A 23,422-nucleotide genomic window follows, 5' to 3' on the forward strand; every position below is an offset into this window, starting at 1 on the left:
AAATACTCAGAAATTATCAAGCACCGTAGAACTTGAGTAATCTCTCATGGGTAAAATTGGGGACATGGACTACAGAGTCAATCCTAAGTGTCAAGTCACCTGAGTTGCTGCCTCAATTTCCTCCTGTTTCTTGCCAATTTCATTTTGTTCATCCCCATTCATGTAGAACAACTTTTGGCAGCTCTTCAACAGAAGAAATCTGAAGTTAACATATCCTCCAGACCCGTCTGCTGTGGGGGCATCCAGCTGTACAAATGAAAAAATATTACAGCAATTGACAACATTCTTATCTCAAACTGAAAGCAAATACTTTCTTAATAAAATACTTCACAATTTGATTTCAGAACATACAGTACATTTTTATGCTTTACTATAGGAAATTTATAGAAAATCTGAATCAACCAGAGTACTTTAAAAGCTTAAACTTCAATAATATGTTTAAGATACTGTATACTTAATGAAAGCTTTGTTATATTCCAAAGTATAGTGCAAAAATGTAGCTTTTTATATCATGTTTGTTTTAGAAGTTAATAGATTTGTCTTCTGTGTTAGTATGCAAGTAAAAAAAGAACAAATTTCAGATTTCCATCTTCTCAACTGCTTTTCCTGGTCAGGTTCATGGTAACAATGGCCTAGCCAGGTCAACCTAGACTTCCCTGTCCCTGGATTCCAAACCTTCCCATGCCAACAGAGAGATCTAGTCTCCTCCAGCACAGCCTGGGTCTGCCTCAGGGTTTAATCGCCCAGAGTAGGTCCAGCGGGAACCTTATGACATATCCCAACCACCTTAACCTGGCATCTCTCAATCCAGAGGAGCAGCGACTCTAGTCTGAGGCTCTCCCAAATTGCTGAGCCATATCCCAGAGTTTCAGCCCAACCATCCTGCAAAGAAACCTAATCTCTAACACTTAGTAACGACCAAAAAAATGAGATCATTAGTACAACAGCCAAAGACTGATACAGGGCGCGACTCCAATTTGCATGTTAACATCACATTCCCTTTTTCCATCACTCCTGAACAAGCTCCTGAGATACGTGAACTCTTCTGCTAAGGGCAGCTGTTCCCCTTTACCTGGCTAAAAAGAGTAATACTCTGTTTTCCAACATTAATTTTCCAAAACACTATATATTAGAGATTTTTGTATTCAATTAAAGAAAAGTAATTAATAAACCACTTTCCTGATAAAAAACTTGATGAACTTTGTTTAATCATTCAGTCGGCTAGAGATCTATAAAGATAACCAGACAGGTGCTAAAGATGAATGGCATAATGAGCTGATTCAACCAAACTAATCAACTGAAACAAAAACTGGCATCGGAAGAATCAAATTTAACCGTTAGACTTTTAACCTTCAAAAATATCAATTCTAGTACCATGGCAAAAGCTAGCAATTAGCAAGGCACAATATGGTCATCTTGAATCAGGAAGGTCCCTTCCAAGTGGAGAGGAGTTTGTCAAGATGTGCTGTACAAGCTCTTCTGAAGAGGCACAAGAAAATTAGGGCTAAGGCTGAGGACCAGAAACACTGGTAACCCACAGACACCACCTGCAGCAGAAGAAAGATCGCAAGCTGACATCCCTTTGAAACTGGAAGACGTCCAGCACAGCTATTGTTATGTACCAGTGTGAATTTGGTGTTTTAAGGTTAAGATATAGCGGGTTGGATAATGAATGGATGTAAGGTTTATTGTTGTTTTTGTATCATTTATTATTATTATTTTTATATTAATAGAGGGCTCTGCCCCTGCTCACTTCACTCGGAAACCCCCGAGCCTGTACTACGTGCAAGCCGCTTTACGGTTCAGCCGTCCGTGTATGGGGATGCGGATGTATAATTTAAACAGATTTTTATTTTCTTGGGAATTGTTGTATATGCATAACAGAACTAACTATTACACATTACAGCGAATAATTAGCCATATTAAAAAATGGTAAAACGTAATAATTTGAAAGTAAATTGTTTCATGTTGTGTTAGGGGTATTCATTGCGTTATACAATTTCATTGTTTTGATTTGAAATTAACATGCAAATACTTTTTAAACTTACACTTTTACTGTAAAACTTCAGTAAAAAATTTTTAAATTAAATTTTCATCAATATCGCATTTAGTTTTGATTCTGCATTTAGACTTTCATCATGACAACACAACATATAACAGCCTGTGATTGAATTTCATTTTTCTCTCTCTATTAAATTAAAAAACTTTTTTGAATGTTTGGCTTTGAGATTTGTTAATTGTCTTTGCAAAAGCTATTCTAACGGGAAACTGTTAACGTTTTAATATGAATGGCATATCAAGATCTCCTTTGATGTCTAATGTTATCCACGGGAGATGTACTACATTACCTTTCTTGGATACATCCTTCTTTCCACAGTAATTTGTGCGGTGGAAGACTGGATGGTGTTAATGGTTGTAGATATTCTTCGGCATATTGTAAGATTCGCACCATCACCACCAACTGTTTCAGCATTGTCTATTGATTCGCATTTAACTAATTTGCTGTGTAGCCAATCGACAATTTGCGTGTCAATTCGTTTGACTTCATCATTTCTTGGTGCTAGGATTGCCTGTGTACTCATTTCTTCTGTTGATAACCATTCGGAATGAAATTCTTAAGATTTGGACATAATACCTTTTCTTTAACTGCGAACTTAAAGTGAGGAAAATGTTAAAATTTATAAGAGCAGGGAGAGCAGGAACTGTGTCTGACAAAAGCATTCACACGAATGAGAGGTGAGAGTACTGTGTTTGTGGTTGAATATGGTTGAGAGGAGGGAGTGACTTGAAAAAATCTCATGTCCAAAGTCTTGATCTCATGGGACTTGAATTTATCTCTTTAAAAAGTCTTGCCTCGTCACAGGATTTTTTTTATATAGTAGAGAGATATCCATCAATTGTGTTTATTATTGGTTAATTACATACCTTATTCTTTGTGGGTGGAGCACAATGAGCTGTGCCCACCCTGACATCACCTCTCCTTAGCTCTCACTCTGACTATGTAAATGAGCTGAAAAGGCTCTGGAGTTGGAAGTCATTTATTTTTGGAGACATCCTGCATTTCTGAATTCTGAATTTCTGATCACTTCTTGCTCTGTATTAAAGAGTCTGATTTTTAGTTTTCATTTTGGGACATGTTTTTTGTGGATTGCCTAGGCAAACCAATGGGTTACTTGCTCTTGTTGGGCTTTTTGAACATTGAGTTGTTTTGCCAGGTCCCCATTTTTGAGAGCCTACCCCAGGTGAAGCCTGCAGGTAGTACTTTGGACCTGGCTGGATTAAGGTTGATCTCTTCTGGGCAGAGTAGTGAATTTTCTGGCCTGTTTTGTGGTGTTTTTGGAGGCTTAACACACAAGTAAACACAAAATGTAGTTTTTAAACGATGGTTTTATTATTTAGGGAGAAAAACAAATCCAAACCTACATCGCCCTGTGTGAAAAAGTAATTGCCCCCCGAACCTAATAACTGGTTGGGCCACCCTTAGCAGCAATAACTGCAATCAAGCATTTGCGATAACTTGCAATGAGTCTTTTACAGTACTCTGGTGGAATTTTGGCCCACTCAACTTTGCAGAATTGTTTTAATTCAGCTTTATTTGAGGGTTTTCTAGCATGAACCACCCTTTTAAGGTCATGCCATAGCATCTCAATTGGATTCAGGTCAGGACTTTGACTAGGCCACTCCAAAGTCTTCATTTTGTTTCTCTTCAGCCATTCAGAGGTGGATTTGCTGGTGTGTTTTGGGTCATTGTCCTGTTGCAGCACCCAAGATCGCTTCAGCTTGAGTTGACGAACAGATGGCCGGACATTCTCTTTCAGGATTTTTTGGTGAACAGTAGAATTCATGGTTCCATCTATCACAGCAAGCCTTCCAGGTCCTGAAGCAGCAAAACAACCCCAGACCATCACACTACCACCACCATATTTTACTGTTGGTATGATGTTCTTTTTCTGAAATGCTGTGTTCCTTTTACGCCAGATGTAACAGGACATTTGCCTTCCAAAAAGTTCAACTTTTGTCTCATCAGTCCACAAGGTATTTTCCCAAAAGTCTTGGCAATCATTGAGATGTTTCTTAGCAAAATTGAGACGAGCCCTAATGTTCTTTTTGCTTAACAGTGGTTTGCGTCTTGGAAATCTGCCATGCAGGCCATTTTTGCCCAGTCTCTTTCTTATGGTGGAGTCTTGAACACTGACCTTAATTGAGGCAAGTGAGGCCTGCAGTTCTTTAGACGTTGTCCTGGGGTCTTTTGTGACCTCTCGGATGAGTCGTCTCTGTGCTCTTGGGGTAATTTTGGTCGGCCGGCCACTCCTGGGAAGGTTCACCATTGTTCCATGTTTTTGCCATTTGTGGATAATGGCTCTCACTGTGATTCGCTGGAGTCCCAAAGCTTTAGAAATGGCTTTATAACCTTTACCAGACTGATAGATCTCAATTACTTCTGTTCTCATTTGTTCCTGAATTTCTTTGGAACTTGGCAGTCTAGCTTTTGAGGTGCTTTTGGTCTACTTCTCTGTGTCAGGCAGCTCCTATTTAAGTGATTTCTTGATTGAAACAGGTGTGGCAGTAATCAGGCCTGGGGGTGGCTATGGAAATTGAACTCAGGTGTGATACACCACAGTTAGGTTATTTTTAACAAGGGGGCAATTACTTTTCACACAGGGCCATGTAGGTTTGAATTTTTTTTATCCCTAAATAATAAAAAACATAATTTAAAAATTGCATTTTGTGTTTACTTGTGTTATATTTGACTAATGGTTAAATGTGTTTGATGATATATATATATACACACATACATACAAACATACACACAGGTATATATATGTGTATATATATGTATGTGTATAGCTTTGGTCACTGAGTGCAAGGGAAAAATAATAAAATATAGTCTATAAGTTATTAAACAGTAAAACATTAACGTTTTAAGAAGTACATGTACATTGAGCACTACTGGAGTAGTTACGGGTAAACTACATTTTAAAGACTGTGTAACACAACAGGTAAGTAACTAACAGCAGCTAAAATGTATATGGATCATCTCTCGGTAGTAGATCCCTTTTGAAAGGCGCTACACGACGGCTGTGGTATTGAAATGACATTTTCTATGTGAACGTTCAAATTTCTCCCTCTGGTAATGTGCCTTACCGGCATTACCAGCAATTAAAGAAAATTAGTTTTGTGTCCTCTGCAGTGTTAAGAGAGAAAGGCTTTGGTTTGGGATAAAAGGAAAAAAGGTGTAAAGAAAGGAAAGTTGCCTTTTTTATATAGTATAGAGAGATGTGTTCGCTGACGTTATGATCGCCTTTTGGGGACAGTCGCGGTGTGTCTTGTGTAGACTGGTGAGACGCCCCTGCCATTAATCGGCTGTGATGGCACTGTCAGTCCTCCACTCGTGTGCGTGTCTTCATAATCCGAGCTGACGACCTCATAATCGTATACGTTGAAAAGAAAGTGCGAATCGCCTTAATATTAGTTTGCCGCGGTGTAGAAAAGGGGTCCCGTGTTTGAACTTGTCTGGGCTATAGCTCAGGGTGAGGATGAAAAAAATTTAAAGTCAGCGTCTCAAAGGCCGGCACAGCTATGCGCGCTCGCTGGCTGATTGACTTTTGCTGGGCAGGAGACCCCAGTTTTTGCAGACACGTTCACGATATCAAAAGTCTCAGCGCTCTTTGGAGGTCATTTATTATATATATAGCAAAATACCCACACCTCGCAGCGGAGAAGTAGTGTGTTAAATAAGTAATGAAAAAGAAAAGGAAACATTTTAATCATGTGGCGAGAGTATGCAGGCAGTTCCTGGAGGATGAAGGTATTGATAGCATTGACTGGCAGCCACGCTTGCCTGACCTCAATCCAATAGAACACCTTTTGGTGTGACATTATGCTTTGGCCCATCTCACACCACCAGGTTGCACCTCAGACTGTCCAGGAGCTCAGTGATGCCCTGGTCCAGATCTGGGAGGAGATCCCCCAGGACACCATCCATTATCTCATTAGGAGATGACCCCCCCATCCCAGTTGTAAATTGTCAGGTATGTATACAAGCACGTGGGGGTCATACAAACTACTGAGTACGATTTGGAGTTGCTTCAATGAAATTTCGGCAAAATGGACTAGCCTGCCTGCCACATAATTTTTACACTTTCATTTTCGGGGTGTCTTTGAATTAAGCCCTCTGTAGGTTGATAATTTTAATTTCCATCAAACGATGGGGCATTCTTTTATTCAAATATGTAACATTCCATTTAACTGAAGTCAAAATATGCTCCATACAGTATATATCATATATAACTTTATACAATATGGTAAGATTGTAGTCCATATTTTCAAAGTTTGAACATACATAGTCTAATTAAATCCATATAATTCAAATTTCAGTTTGTATTTGACTACATATTTATGCATATGGCCGGAACAATTTATAATAGGGGCTTTACCTTGAACCATTGGCACAGCTGTGGTTTATTTTAAATATACACATTACAAACAATGCAGTTGCAGACAAAATAATAAAAAACGCACACAGACAAATACAATCACTTTTTGCAATTGATAGCTTTCTGAGCCACTGACTTTCAGCGTTTACAGTTAAACACACAAAGTACCTTCAGTAAATAGTGGCACATCCCAGCATAGACAGCACTGTATTGCCTCTCAGATATGGCCCTTTTAACTATGATGTTGACAACACCTTCAAGCCTCTCCTGGGTGTCCACAATTAACTCTTCTACCTGTTCAAGGAGGTGCGGATACCTTTCAGGGATCATCTTATCTAAAATATCTAACAGGTTTCTGAAGAGCTCCTGCAAAACATGTTAAAAAAACAGCTGAATGTTATTAGACATTTCACAATAAGCTTAACATGCTGTGCTCTGTGCTCATGACCAATGTGTAGACCTTGAATACAGAGTATAAGCTGTAGTAATTTGAAGAGTGGCATCTAGATAAATGCATTCACTCTTCATTGTAATACAGTTGGGTGAGGAAAACTGAGAAGTAGGTCCCATCATTCTAGTGTAGAATTGGATATGGACTAGGGCCTAGGCAAACATCAGCTAGGGAGATGGCCGTGCATACTTACACTTCTGTCTCCTCTCATCTTTGGGTTTATCTTCAAAAAACTGCAAAAGAAAGAAGCTTTTCCATTTGTTATGGAAACCATAAAAATATAACTTACACACAGAAAAGTCTACTTTTCAAGCAATCAGCGCTATTCTTCTACAGCTTATATAAAATCTAGTAGTTTGGATCCTGAACACTAAAGCGCAATTTGGGCAGGATATGTTTTACACCAAGTGATGGAGTACCGTATATACTCGCGGATAAGTTCTTCCACGGATAAGTTGGGACTTGATTTTACAGTATAATTTCTGGTGTTTTATAATGTCGGTCGTATAAGTTGAATGTGGAAAACTCCCGCTATTGGTCCAAGAGAATATGATATGCTAACACACACCTGAGAGAGTAACCACGGAGCACACTGCCTTTTTTTTTTCCTATGTGTGTGTGGCAATGTGCTGTATCAGTGTGTGCTCCTAACCTCTCTCCCTCTCTCTTTATTTTGCCTACGTGACCACACGGTAATACCCAAACTATTCCGAAGAGACGTATGCACTGATTTGTGTTTTGTGTATCTCACACCCAAATACGATGGAGCATTCAATCAAAAAAAAATATGAAGCTGGTTTTAAATTAAATATTGTTAAAGTAGTGAAAGAAATTGGTAACTGCGGTGCTGCAACAAAATTCGATGCACCTGAGAAACTGATGCGAGATTGGAGGAGGCGAGAAGATGTTAAAAAAGAAAAAAAAAAATGTATGTGTCACATTTTTGAACGGGCGTATAAGTCAGGGTCTGATTTTATGATTGATTTTTTGGGTTTCAAGACCCGATTTATACGTGAGTATATACGATAATTACTTACAGAAAAATTTCTGCAAATTTGTCCCTGTTCGAAATGCTCAAATCAAACTGTCCATTCACCATTATCATCTATTAAAAGTCTGTTTTAAAAAAGGACAGGCTAAACTGGTCCTGTGCAACTAAAGTTAGTAAAATTTCATCATTTCAGTGATTCAAACAGGACTGAAATTACAGAGGTTCTCTGACAATAAAAACTACTCTGATTGAAATACAAAAAAAAGGGGATAGCCGGTACTTCTTGATGAGTAAGATAAACCGGGTGAAAAGAGATTGCACACCGATATGCACCTTTTAAAACATAACGTGGAGGGAATGTTTCCAAATAGCTGAACAGACAGACATATTGGGGTTTTAAGTAATGGTCATTAATGGTGGTCTTAGAACTGACAGTTTGCACTGTTACACTCACATTAACTACCGGTACTCATAGAACGAGAACTGGGAAATGCTGGTATGGAGTACTGGGGCACACCAGCCCACTTCAAGCACCTGTTGGGGTAAAACTGATCGTATTGAATACAGTTTAATGCACATCACAGACTTTCTCTTTCGGCCTTTATATATTTTCATTCATCCATCTATCCACCATCCAACCTGCTACATCCTAACTACAGGGTCACGGGGGTCTGCTGGAGCTAATGCAAGCCAACACAGGGCGCAAGGCAAGAAACAAACCCCGGGCAGGGTGCCAGCAAAAACACACACACACACAAACACCAAGCACACACTAGGGACAATTTAGAATTGCCAATGCACCTAACCTGCATGTCTTCGGACTGTGGGAGAAAACCAGTGAAGCCGGAGGAAACCCACGCAGACACGGAGAGAACATGCAAACTCCACGCAGGGTGGACCCAGGAAGCAAACCCGGGTCTCCTAACTGTGAGGCAGCAGCCCTACCCACTGCGCCACCGTGCCACCCCTATTTTCATTCACTTCCAGGCAAATACAAAAATAATTCTTTAGGTTATAATAAGGTCTGAAACTATTTGCTCCTCCTCAGTTAGATTAACATAACATTTACAATTCCATGATTATCAATTTTTTATGGGTTGTATTATTTATTATATAGAAAATGACCTGGTAAAACTACATTTTGTAATTCTCTTGTTTGCTTGGTTTATTGCTAATAAAATTTGTAATCCATCTTCAGGAGATGGAAAGGTTATTTAAAGGAATACTCCACCCAAAAATGACCTTTTGTTGTCACCTACTTACCCGATGTTGTTTATAGTAATGGACAAGAAAAACTTAATGCATGCTTTTATGGAGAACAAACATCTTTAAATTCCTGATACAACTGACTTCAATGGATGCTTCTGCTGTTGAACAACATCACAAAATATAACATGAAAATATCTACAGTTCCTGTTGCATAATCCAAACATGTAATATCCAATTGTATGCTCACATGTAGTTTGGATAAAATCTCACTATTAAAAAAAAAAAATCTTGGAAGGAGACGAGACATGATTTTCTTGGAGAGACACTTATACGTCCTGCAAGAAAGAGATTTGACCACGCCCGGGGCCAGAAATAAAGGACAAAGAGTAGATGACAAAGTAGAATGTCATAAAGAATTCAAAAATGTTGGCGGGGAACACATGCAGAGCAGGTTAGAGATAATGGAAGTACTAATGTTCGAAAGTCTCAAAAAAAGGATAGGAAAGATCACAATAGCGCAAACAAATGGAAATTATTACTCTGTGAAATAACAGAACAGTGAGATTGAATATATTGTTCAGATTTAAACTTTAAGTCGGAGATTTGTAGATCACCTAATTCATGTTGCCATCGAGAATTAAAAGATTCCAAAAACGGCGTGGTATGAGGTCCCAAGAGATGGAGACTTTTAACATGAAATTCTTTCAAGTCACACCCTACTTACTGTTTTCAAACAAGACCACGGTCATCGAACCTCGGTTGTGTTCTCAGCTCTTATAAATTTTATCAGGACAATAATTTTATACATTCTAGATGACACGTCAATGACAAAGCAAAGAAGAAAGAGCATAGACAAACATTCAAGAAAGTTGTTTTATTTATTAGAGAGAAAGAAACGATACTCAATCACAGGCAGTTATATGTTGTGTTGTCACGATGTAAGACCGAACACGGAATCAAAATTCAATGTGATATTGAAGAAAAGTTAATTCCAAATATTCTTTTTACTAAAGTTTTAAAGTAAAAGTGAAAATGATGCATATGTAACAATTTCCATGAAAATAGCAATCTCTTTAAATTGCATATCCAGAAAACCAAACCCAGGGGTGGGTGAGCCTAGCGAGAAGGGGCAGAGCTCCCTAGGATAGTTTAAAATACAAAAAGAAAAAAAAACTTCTTCTGGAAAATCCTCCAATGAGCAGCTGAGGAGCAATCTTCAGAACTGAAGACCTGCCTACCTCTTTGTTCATTGGTAAGGAGTCCTGCCCTGTAATAGCCCATTTCTTGGCTACAATGTCGTCAGTATGGCAGTTTGTGCATTTAGTGGGGAGAATAATTAAAGATTAAAAGAAAAGTGAAAATGTCATCAGGTGGAAAGTATGCCTTGTATTTTTGCATTTTCAAGGTGCTTCCAAAAGTAGAATGTTAATTCAATGGAGCAGCTCCACAGACTGCCGTGGAAAAAACTCAAATATATGGCACTGTGGCTTACCAACCAATGAATTCAAGGAGAGGTGGGTGTTCAGTTCAAAAGCTCAAACCCACTTGAACATGCTTTCCAGCACCTCACATGGGGATTTCTCAGAAAGTGATCAGTTTAAAAATAGTTTAGCAAAAATGTGCTTGTTTGGGACATTGCTTTTATGGTAGGTAGTCCCATATCTTGGTTCTTCAGATCCAATATTACAAAACACCAAGAGGTAAGTAACCGATCAAAAATTATTTTTGGATGAAGTAGTTCTCTGTAAGTAAGTAAGTCTCTGACTCGTCCCGCACAATAGTTTATACCCCATTTTACAATGATGGGCTCAGTTTTTTTGGCATTCCTTAACATCACAAAAAATTTTCAGGGAAGGAAATTTTTAAATGACAAAAAGGAGTAGAAAAATCTACAGCTTTTGCTTTGAAGATGATAAAAAAAAAAAAAATGTTGCTGCTGCCTGTATTTGAGAAAGTTTTAAAGTGTTATTACAAGCATGCATGAGGTTAATGCACTTTAAGAAGGAAAAAAACACTCAAACACAAAGAATCCTAAGACAGGCATAGCCATAAAACCATTCAATCATCCCTTATGTACATGTAAATGTGGTCTGGGCTTGCAAATGTAAGTACACTGTATATAAATGAACAGAGTTTAACAGTACTTGCTCATCCACATTGGTTTCCACCTTTTTCCGGAATAGTTTTGAACGCTTCATGGTCTTGCGGTGCAGAAGGCAGCTTCAGAAAATAAATGACAGACCTTAACATAGAGTTTTCTTTTTTTTTTAATATTTACCTTGGCAGGTTTCTGGTGGCAGGACAATCGATGTAGCTTAAATTATGTTTAGTCTGATTGAGCCCCCCACACACAGGCTCACTACCGGCAATGTAAAGGACTGTAGTTATATACACTGCTAGAGAGGAGACATCTATGAAACCAGCAATGTAAATGGACAGTGGGAGTGGGATCCATACTCTCTTGGAACAGCCTGCCGACTCTAAAGCAGACCTCCTGTAATCAGACACCTTAACTCCTCCACTGAAACATTCCTGGCATGCATACCAATTACATGGTTTGCTAGCATTTTGTAATCTGTTTAAAATACAATTATCAAGTTTATGCATTACATATTTGGCAATTTCTAGCTTACCTGAGTTTTCAGACCTTCTGCAGAGCTCTTTCCATTGAATGGGCACAAGTAGTCTGGGCAGGGACATTCCTGGAACTCCTTGCCATTACTTAAGTGTGATTGGGTTATCTCAGTAAAGCCGGTCTTACTCGTGGATAAAGGTACATCCTTTGTAATGGTGCTCTTTATCACTGATGGCCAGGGTTTCTCTGCCCTATTCATTTTCTTCAAATCAGGATTAGATAGTTCCAGGATGGCATTCTTATGTCCTAAAGTAGAGCCATTCTGACAAGCATTTGCCGTATGGGTGGAAAACCGAGACCTGAGATTCCATCCTGTGGTGACTAGAGGTGTCTGAAATAAGGATGACTCTGTGGCCAATCTCCTCCTAAATGAAGGCTTCCATTCACGTTTAACTGTTTCTGGATGAATGTCTTCAGTTTGATTTACTGGAGTCCTGCCTCTCTTCTTCTCGATAGGTGGGTTCTTCGTATGTGACACATCTGCCTTGGACAGTAACTGAAATAAAAAGAATAGCAGTGTTTCCACAAGAAAATTATAGTGGATGACAATGGCTACTGCTTAATTTAACAACCAAAAGGAATACATGGGAAAGGTGCTATATAAATAAATCATATACATTTTTGAATTACAGTAAGAAAATGCAAAAGGCAGACATAAACATTTTTAAATTCACAGTCCACAAAAGGCATACCTACAAAAAAAGGCATGCAATTTTAAAAATCAGATCACTTTTTCAAGTTCGATTAAGCAGTAGGTCAGAGTTCTGTTGTTTACATTAGATTTTAAGTTATATTATTGAAAGAGAGTGAGAACAGCGGCAATGTGTTTACGTTGGGGGCACGGTGGGGAAAATCATGCTATTCCCAGAAAGCAGTGTCAGATCTTTGTCCCAAAACAACTCGCAATATTTCTCTCTATTATAAAAGAAAATCTTGAGACAAGACTATTGCCAACAGATTTTTTCAATTTGGTAGAGGGGGTGGCCCGCCCTCCTCTCAACCATTTCCAATTAACAGCCCACACCCACAGTCCTCTCACCTCTCATTGGTGTGAATGCTTTTGTCAGACACAGTAGTTCCTGTGCTTCTCAGGTCTTATAAATGTTTATGTTTTCTTCACTTTAAGTTCCCAATAAAAGAAGACATATGTCCAAATCTAATTGAAGAATTTCATCCCAAATGGTTATCAACAGAAGAAATGAGTACACGGGTAATCCTAGCACAGAGAAATGATGAAATCAAACAAATTAATGCAAAAATTGGTAAATGGTTACACGGCAAATTGGATAAGTGCATATCAATAGACTATGCTGAAACAGCTGGTGGTGATGGTGCAGAAGATGAAAACATCAACTTACAATATCCCATAGAATATCTACAACCATTAACACCGTGTGGTCTTCCACCAGCCAAATTACTGTTGAAAGAAGGATATATCGTAATGTTATTGCGTAATTTATGTCTGAGTGATGCTATAGGACAAGATTAGTTGTATTCAAAATTGGTCAAAAAAATTTACAGGTTAGAATTGTAAAAGGCAACAAGAATGGTAATGTAGTACATCTTCCGCAGATAACATTAGACACCAAAGGAGATCTTGATATGCCATTAGTATTAAAACATTTACAGTTTCCCGTTAGAATAGCGTTTGCAAAGACAATTAACAGATCACAGGGACAAACATTCCAAAAAGTCAGTTTATTTATTAGAGAGAAAGAAACGATATTCACTCACGGGAAATTCTATGTTGCGTTGTCACAATGCAACTCCAAACACGGAATTAAAATTCAATGCAAAATTGATGAAAAGTTAATTCCAAATACTGTTTTTACTGAAGTTTTACAGTAAAAGCGTAAGTTTAAAAAGTATTTGTGTGTTCATTTCAAAGCCAAACAGATCGAAAACATATAATGCAATGAATACCTGTATAACGCAACATGAAACAATTTTCTTTCAATTTAGTATATTTTACTATTTTTTACTATGGTTATTATTTGCTGTAATATAAAATAGTTCTATTATGCATAGGTAACAATTCCCATGAAAATAATCTGTCTAAATGGTACATCCGCTTCCCCATACGCGAGCGTAGCGCCCGCCCAGGGGTTGGCAAGCAAAGCGAGCAGGGGGGCAGAGCACCCTAGTTTTACATGAAAGGAATGTCATATTAAAAGGTTGACATTGCCAAAATCAACACTCCTCAGTCGCTGGAGCCGACACCTCTAGTCAATCGCTGCGAGTTTTCACAATGACTCCAAGTCATGTTCCGTGAGTAGTACAAGATAAGGGTCACTTGTTGCAGTTAACCATTAAAAAGAATGTTAAAAATAAATAAATAAATCAGAGTACTGTATTGTGTGAATGTAAAGACCAAACACCACAGAGAACTCAACTGCAATGTGCTTACAAATAATGATCTGAATTAAAACAAGACGATATGCTGTACTTTACATATACAAACAACAGAAAACCGTATCGATGCAGTTTGTTAAGATTTGTAATTGTTTGATTTATTATATTATTTATTGCTTCTGTGTGCTTATTGAAATGTCAGGCTCTGAAAAAGGAACTATTTCTGAAATGAACCTAACATACGTTTGATATGAACAAATGCTTAACATTTTGTATTTTATCCCAGTGTCAATTTTGCCTTCTAGACGTTAAATTTTGTTAAACACCGTACATTGTAATGAATAGTCTTAAGCTTATTTGAAAACTTTTTATTCTTATATATAGTATATCGTATAAAAGTGCAGAATTATTGTATCTACTGAAAAATGTCATTTGCTTTGGTAAAAATTGAATTCCCTTCAAAGGTTCACATTGATTTAATACATTAATTCACCTCAAGACTGGATGCCACAGAGTCTTTAACTCTTTTAAGGCTGATTTTTTTTTCCTCCTTTCCCCAGGGCTGGATAATTTTCCAAAAACCCATTCTGAAAAGCACATAAAGCAATAGTTTCTCACAAAAATGAACATAAATCATCCATTGCTACATGGAGCGCACCACGTGCCAGTGGTCTCTGGTGGCGAGGATCTGTCAGGCTGTTTTCTGAAAAAGCACACAAAGCAATGGTTTCACACATAAATCAAATATCAACATAAAATTTCTGTTGCTGGTTCTATGGCCACTCTTGCCAAGTGTTTGCTGTCTCTGGCAGCAGCAGTTGTGCAGGGGTGGGATTGGTGGTGGCCAGAGTGCGGTGCAATCTGGTTTGTTCCTCGTGATCACAAGTGGCTGCCCTCCCAGGCAAATGTTGCTGCAGTTGCAATAGCTACACAAGCTCATGTGGCAACACAATCAGCTGGGGACTGATCAACTTATGCTGGTACCTCACTTTCATTTTAGATCTCAATCTCCTGATCACTTGCACCGAAACCGAGTCCAACAAGTCAGGGTCCAATTTAAAATAATAATATATGCAAAATGTTACCTTCCGAGTATTTTGCTTTGCTATCTTGCCAGACATCAGTCCCATTTTTGCCATTATTTGCTCATCGCCACTCAGCACATGCATTCAATGTCAAGCCAACACTTTTAACATTCCTCCAAGCAAATAGAGATTCTCTTTACTGTAACAGCAAGTTTTGTCAACATTTATAGCTGATTCTCGCCCTCTACCAATGGACCATAAAACAGTTTAATTCATCCCCATAACCACAGAGATGGCACATATGGACACTGGGCGGATGACGGACATTACTAGTTGGCTCGCCTAACGATTTCAATAGCGGAGAAAATACTGAATTATGGGGCGAGTGTGTGGATACTGTAAGAATTACAATTATTTCTTTTAAATAGGAGTGTTATTGATGAAGTATGAAGTACAGGGTCAATGTTGAACATTATGGTGCCCTGAAATGCCATGCATATAAATTATTGATAATTTCAACATGCTGTGACCGAAATGTATGCAAATACCGTTTAAAACGTGCAAAGTGCACTTTTAATCACATTTCAATTGTTTAATCCATGGAGTAGAGGGGTAAATGAAGGAAAACTGTGCCAGTTTCCCAAACATTATGGATGATGCTTGTTTGTTCTGCTAGCTTAGCACCTATCTCTTTGTTTTGTAAAACTTGTGCCCTTGCATATGTTATTTACTCCAACAATGCCGAACGAACATCCCCGCGCTGGACAGGAGCCTAGACATCTGCCCAAGGAGGTATTATATTACATATGCCAATCTGCAGCTGTACAAAACCTGTGCATCTCAATACCCGCAATATTGGAGTCCCAACTATCATTAATTCTGTCTTTCCGATACACGGTTAAAAGTGATCCACAGGGACTTTCTTGTCTGCCACCCTAGAGAAGCCAGAATAATTTTTTTTTTCCCGCGAAGTCCTCAAAATGGTTGCACATTTTTAACACTGGGGTTGATGTACACACCTGGCAGGGGGTATACACTAACAATCTAAAACATTATGACCACCTGCCCAATATGTTTTTATTCTTTCATGTGCCACCAAAACAACTCCAGCCCACCATGGCATGGACTCTACTAGACCTCTGAAGGTATCTGGCAGCAGGATATTAGCAGATGATCTTGTAACTCTTGTATGTTGCGAGCTGGAGATGTTAACTTGTTGTAACACCACCTCCCATAGAAGCTCAATTGGATTGAAATATGGGGAATTTAGAGGACAGGGCAAGATGGAACTCTTTATCATGTTCCACAAACCATTCCCAAACAATTTGTACAGTTAGTCAGGGTGCAAAATGCTGCTGAAAGATGCTGCTTCCATTGGGGGTATACCATTGTCAACAAGGGGAGTACCTGGTCTGCAATGATGTTTAAGTACGTGAATGTCTGGACCAGGATTTCTCAGTAGAACGTTGCTCAAACCTTCACTGGTTGGTCTTCTTCCCACAATGCATCATGGTGCCATATCTTCCCCAGATAAACAAGGCACATGTACCCCGCCATTCCTATGATGCAACAAAAAACTCATCAGACCAGGCAACTTTATCCCATTGATCCAAGATCCAGTTCTTACACTCATGTTCACTTTGAAGACATTTTTGACGATGCACAGGGGTTAGCATGGGCACTCTGACTGGGCTGTGGCTACATAGTCCCGTACACAGGGACATAGGGTTCAATGCAGTGAGTATTGTGGGTTACAACTGTGAAATAAACCACAAAAAAAAAACATTTAGCAGCCAGATTGTAAAGCACTGCATTAGTGACATCATGTGGTGTGACCATTAAAATTATCAGAAATTGGAAGAAAAAAATAATGGAATGCAGGGTAAAACAAAATGGGGACAAAAACAATAAAAAAAAAATAATAAATAAGGCTTGAAACTTCAAAATTGCAAAGCAAATCACACAGTTGATATCGCAAAACTTACATACTAAAATATCCCACATAAAACATTCATACAAAGCAAAAACAACTTTAAACGTAAGCATAAACAGTTTTGTTGAAATTATTTGCAGCCTGGGCCAAATCAACAAAATTAACCTCAGTTCTTAAATACTTCTTATTTACATGAGTAGCGGAAATTTTCCAATTAAAATTTATGTTTTTTTCTCCGTGCTTTCTTCACTGTTTATTATTAAGAGTCCACTTTACTAGTGATCTTGGTATTGCGGTACTGAAAAAGTTAAACTTAATTTGTAAAACGTTATAATACCAGCATTAAGCTAAAGTAATGTTGTTTTGCAAGCACCTCGCAGTCAAGTTATTCATTAATGCTATCCCACCTCCATAGAGGACAAAAAGCTCTTTGATGTAATATACAGATTTTATCTTGTTCGAATCACTAAGGGGGACAAATATGTCAAATTCAAATGTTGGTATTAATGTGGCTGAGTCTTCCAGGGGGCTGGAGTGCGGCAGAGCAGGGCAACACTCATGAACGTGGGCTGGGAGAATTAAAAAGCTGGAAGCCCAGGGTAGGGGGTCGGGTCATGTTGGTATCAATACTGAAGTGTAAAACCTGATATTGTACCAAAGTTAAAATTTTTTAATCAATCCAATGCAAATGTTTAATCAAAATGAATATCTAACTTTGTTGAAGCAAGGAGATTTCAAGAAGTATGTCACCATTAGGGCATTTTTAAACATTTGTCAGGGTTTCTGCCAGAGCTTGAATGGCGTTTTTTTTTTAAAAAAAAACTTGACATTTGTTAAATTATTTGTTCTCATCAGCCTTTCATTTCAAATTGGCAACTAGTTTCCATCAGTTTTCTTCTCTTTTGTTTTCCAGTTTCTTTCCTCCTGTTTGGGAACAGCTTCTTCTTTGTGCTAACTGATGGGAACACAGGGAGGACTTCCCCTTCGAGGAGCTCGGCTTAAATTTTATCAGGAAATTTAATCTAAGTAACATTGATTTTTTAGGGCTTCCTCTACTTTTGTAATAGGCTAGCAAAGTCTAATCAAAGATACTTAACTATTGTTTGGGAAACGTTCTCTTACTGATAAAGTTAACAACCAATTAGATTTTTCAGAGGTATTTCCTGTCGTTAACCACTTTGTTAGTTTTTCTGCTCCTGTACTCTGCATTTCCTCCTAAAAACTAAAATCAAATTTAGATACTTGGTTCAGTTTCTTTTTCCTATGTTCATTTTGTGTTATACAGTATTTATTTATTTTAAAATGTCCGTTTATATGGCGCGAAGAGATTTAACATTTAAAGTTCTCTATTTTTGTTGACCCAATTTGAATTTTTGACGGGTTGCTCTCCTAATAGTGTTTTAAGATGTCTCTGTAAATTCATTTCCAAAAAATAATAACTTAATTGTGAATCACGCTTTTATGGTATTCATGGACACTGATGAAAGCAGAAAAGTCTGAGTCATTAAGGAAACTGTAGGACAAAGTGGACATTCTAGTAGGCTTTTAATGGCACACAAGGCCCATTAAGACAGCAGACTTAACAGGAATGCAGCAATCACATTTTCCCCCACACCTGTATTCCAGATTGAATGGGTAAACTGTAGCTCACCCAACACTTGGGGCAGTTCTAAAATTCATCTGATAAAGATATACCAGGGGTCTTTGCCCCCTACTTAGTTCGCTCGCCAACAGCCCTCGGCCCACAATAAGGCCTGCACTATGCATCAGCCACTTCACGTCTCTGCCACTTGCGTTGTGAAGAGGGGGGCTAAACACAAACCAAGGAGATGCGGTCGCTCCTCCGAAACCCCGTCTTAAATGGCGATACAGTGGGAAACAAAAACAGTTTTTTTTTACCTCTTCTTTGCTCGATCAGCTGCTGCTGCGTGATCGGCATCTCACATGGCGCACCTCTGTCATATCACCTATGTCCATATATCCAATCTCTTTTTGCTTTTACCTATTCATCAATATCGCATTGAATTTTAATTCCGAGTTTGGAATTACATCCTGACGACGCAACGTATAACTGCCCATGAGTGAATACGTTTCTTTCTCTCTACAAGAAATGTGTCTGACAATAACATTCACACAAATGAGAAATGATTTCTCTCGCAGGATTTCACTTTCACTAAACAACAAATCTTTTAATTCTCATGGATACACCTCTTCATTGGGAAGAAACACTACTTTTTTTCCCCTGATGGCAACATAAATTAGACGATCTACAAGTCTCCAACTTGAAGTTTAAATCCTAACAATATATTCAATCTCTTTTTGCTGTTCTGTTATTTTATTAATTTTTAATAATTTCCATTTGTTTGTGCTAATGCGATCTTTACTATCCTTTTTTTGAGACTTTCGAATTTTCGTACTTCCATTACCTCTAACCTGCTCTGCATGTGTATTGCACCAACATTTTTGAATTCTTTACGACTTTCTACTTTGTCATCTACTCTTTGTCTTTTATTTTCGGCCCCAGGCGTGGATAAATCTCTTGGCACAAAGACTCGTCTTGCAGGTCATGAAAGTTTCTCTCTGAGAAAATCACGTCTTGTCTCCTTCCAAGATTTTTTTTTTTTAATAATAGAGAGAAATAAGAGTGGAGCTGAAACCTCTGTAGAGACTCTTTTACACAAAATGGCATCCAAACAGACATTCACTTTAGGCTTGCAAAAGAAAACTGAACTTTTTTCTGGATGTGATGAGCTAAATAAAGAACCTATAAGCAGGCACAGGATATGTAACTGGAATAGGGCAGTGATCGAAACTCTATCCTACAAATTTAGCTGCATTCGTTTATCCCTTTGGAGAAGCGGAAAAGCGGATGATCGGTTGTCTTTGTGACCTGAAAGATAAGAACAGCTCTTTTTGGGTTAAAAGCTTCCCACTACATGTGGAGCACGAAGCTCAAACTTTCTTTGGCCCGGAAGCCACTCGCTCTAAGATTCACTCCTCCAAACCAAGCTCTGTGCCAGAAACTGAGCTCAGTCCGAAGAAGACTGAAAAGCAGCATTGTTTCAATATGACAACTTCAGCACCTACATTCTTGTGCTCAAAATGATAATGCTTTTCATTATGCTGTGTCTCCTGCAACTTCTAAGAACCTAACAGTGAGCTAAGGAAGGCAGCAGCACAGCACACTGTGGGCAAAAAGAAAAACACGTAGCAAAGACCAAGAGTACACTTCAATGAAAGAAGAGTCCTCCATTTGAACCTGGAGCAACAACATGCAACTCCACACAGCATTGGACATCATCCTTAAATCATCACATAGTGGATTTAAATATAATTTGCAATTAATTTAAATTTCTGGTATTTTTGGATTTACTGTATCTAATTAAGCTTAATCTTTGACTATTGGCATTTATTTCATTTTTTTTTTAATTTTATTGATTTTATTGTAATCAATCCATACAGATAGATCGATTTTTACAAAACATAGGATTGAAAACAAATCAAACCCCACCCCTGAGAAAGAGAGCATGACCAACGGAGTAAAACTTAAAGCTTGTAAAAATAAGTAAATTGATGAGTTTAAATAAGTGGATAAAGATAAATGGAGAAGAAAAAGAAAAACAAGAAATGGGAAGAGAATCTATTTCCTCAGTGCTGTAAGAGTTTATTATAAAATATTATTTATTAGATCCTGCCAGGTTTTGAAAAAATTCTGCACAGATCCTCTAACTGAGAATTAGATTTTTTCCAATTTAGAGATGGGATTCTTCCAGCAAGTCTGTGTGCCTGCCACTAGTGTAGTAAAGCCAATCACAGTTTGTTTGTCCTTCTCCACTTTGGAAGTAACACCAACACAGCTGTTAATGGATTAGGAGGGCTTGTGACACAATGGCTGTCTGAAAGGCACTTAAAAAATTTTGTCCAGAATGATGTTAATTTGGTGCAGGTCCAGAACATGTGACTCAGTGAGGCTGGGACGTGACTGCAGCATTCGCAGGTTGGATCTTGCCCGGGAAACATTTTGGACAATTTTAAGCGAGACAGATGTGCTTGATATATAATTTTGACTTGAATAATTGTATGCTTTGCGCATAGGGAGCTTGAGTGAATTCTCTGCATTGCTACCTTCCACTCCTTTTCTGATATGTTGAGCGATAGATCTTTTTCCCAGTGTCCTCTTGGATCTTTGAAAGGGAAGGACTGTAAAATAATTTTATATATTGCAGAAATGCTGCCCGAGTCCTCGAAACTGAGCAATATTTTTTTCCAGCATAGAGGAATATGTGAGATGAAATTTTGTTGATAAAGAGCTTTATTTTTACTTGTGATATTTACCCCTAGGTATCTAAACTGATCTGCAATGATAAAAAGGAAGGTGTCCATTCTGATATTGTATGCTTGAGAATTATTGGAAAGAGCACACTTTTATTCAAATTAATTCTGAGACCAGAGATGTTTTGAAATTCTGTAAGTGCTGTTAAGACTGCAGGCACAGTATTTTGTGGGTCTGATATATACAGTACCAAATCATCTGCATATAGAGAAATTTTCTGTACAAGTCCTTCTCTGATAATCCCCTTATCTGATAAGCATTTTGGCAGTGGTTCAATGGCGATTGCAAATAGCAGTAGTGGCAAGGGGCATAATACAAACTGAAGCTCTTGGATTGGTATACAGTAGTTTGATCCATGCACAAATGTTCGGGCCAAACCCAAATGTTTCTAATATAGTAAAAAGGTAGCTCCATTCAATCATGTCGAATGCTTTTTCTGCATCCAACGATATCATCATCTCTGGGGTGTTTGACTTTGCTGGTGAATATATTACATTAAACAGGCGTCGAAGATTGGAAGCGAAGTGTCGGCCTTTAATAAATCCAGTTTGATCTTGTAATATTACCGAAGGCAGCACTTTCTCCATCCTTCTAGCTAGGACTTTGGAGAGTATCTTAACATCATTATTCAGAAATTGGTCTGTATGATGTACATTGTATTAAGTCCCTATTTGGTTTAGGAAAGATGGTGATTAATGCTTGGCAAAACATTTGAGGTAGAATTTGATTGTCTCTAGCTACTTTAAATGTTGCTAATAAGAGGGGAGCTAGCAGAGTAGAGAATTTCTTATAAAAATTCTACAGGGTAGCCATTAGGGCCTGCTGCTTTCCTGCTTTGAAGTGACTTTATAGCATCTGGTAATTCTGATAGCGGCAAAGGCTTATCCAGTTCCTCTGCACTAAGAGTATCTATTTGTGGCATCTTTAATGTATCCAGAAATACATTAGATTGTGTGTTGTCTTCATTAAACTCGGTAGAATATAAGGACTTATAGTAATCTCTGAATGTGTGCATAATAATAATAAATTTTATTTATATTGCACTTTGAGATTGCTAAAATATAAAGTGCTACAGAGTCAAAAATAAGAGTCTATAAAAATACTTTAACAAAAAGTCTTTCTAAAGAGATGAGTTTTTAGATTTCATTTAAAACATCAGTCACTGTGGGGCTCTCAGGTAATCAGGGAGGGCATTCCAAAGCTTCGGCGCCACAGATGAAAAAGTCCTATCACCCATGCTGCTGAGCTTAGTTCTGGGGACTTGGAGGGTGTTTATGTGTACAGAGTGGAGGGTATGTGAGGAAGTATAAGGAGTGAGAAGTTCCTGTAGGTAAAGAGGTGCATGTCCATAAATGCACTGATGGTTGAGAAAGGAGACCCTTGCACTCTATTCTGAGCTGGACAGGGAGCCAATGAAGAGTTTTCAAGATGAGGTGATGTGATCGCGCATTCACAACCTCATCAGGATCCTAGCAGCGCTGTTCTGAATATACTGAAGTGTCTGGATACACTTACCTGGAATCCAGATTAGGAGTGCAATACAGTAATCCAGCCTGGAAGAGATAAAGGCATGGACGAGCTTCTCTGCATCTACCAGGGTGAGTGTTGGGCGTAGTTTGGCGATGTTCTTAAGATGGTAAAATGATGACTTACAGAGGTGTTTGATGTGGGTGTCAAAGGTGAGTTGTGAGTCCATTTTAACACCCAAATTGGTAACAGATGTGGAAAGAGGGATATTTTGACCAGAGAAAGTGATACTGGTGATAGTAGAAGAACAGAGATGGTGCGGTGTACTAACTAAGATGGCTTCTGTTTTTGAAATGTTCAGCTGAAAGAAGTTGATTATATTTTTATGGTCAATGATTTTATCTTCGTTTGTGTTGGTGATTGCATTGCGAACTTCTTGCTGGTAGATTTGTTGAGCTAAGAGCTTATTAGCTTTCTCTCCATGTTCATAGTAATGATGTCTTGATTTAAAAATTAGTTGTTCAGTTGTCTTTGGTTGTTAAGATGTTGAGCTCTGAATGCAGAGCCTGCCTTTTCCTATGAAGAGCCT

At 38.3% G+C, this 23,422-nt stretch overlaps 1 protein-coding gene across 1 annotated transcript in view; it reads right to left on the minus strand.

Annotated features, from left to right (window-relative positions):
• Positions 1-23,422, minus strand: part of LOC120518405 — a 62,578-nt gene that overhangs the window by 22,367 nt on the left and 16,789 nt on the right. Inside the window, exons 4-6 of the mRNA XM_039741190.1 lie at positions 11,722-12,219; positions 6,606-6,803; positions 100-246 (exon numbers count right to left, since the gene is read on the minus strand). Coding sequence (XP_039597124.1) covers positions 100-246; positions 6,606-6,803; positions 11,722-12,219 — 843 coding nt within the window. The remainder of the gene's footprint in view (positions 1-99; positions 247-6,605; positions 6,804-11,721; positions 12,220-23,422) is intronic.

This window comes from Polypterus senegalus, chromosome 18 (genome assembly GCF_016835505.1).
Source record: "Polypterus senegalus isolate Bchr_013 chromosome 18, ASM1683550v1, whole genome shotgun sequence".
Classification (NCBI taxonomy): Eukaryota; Metazoa; Chordata; class Cladistia; order Polypteriformes; family Polypteridae; genus Polypterus; species Polypterus senegalus.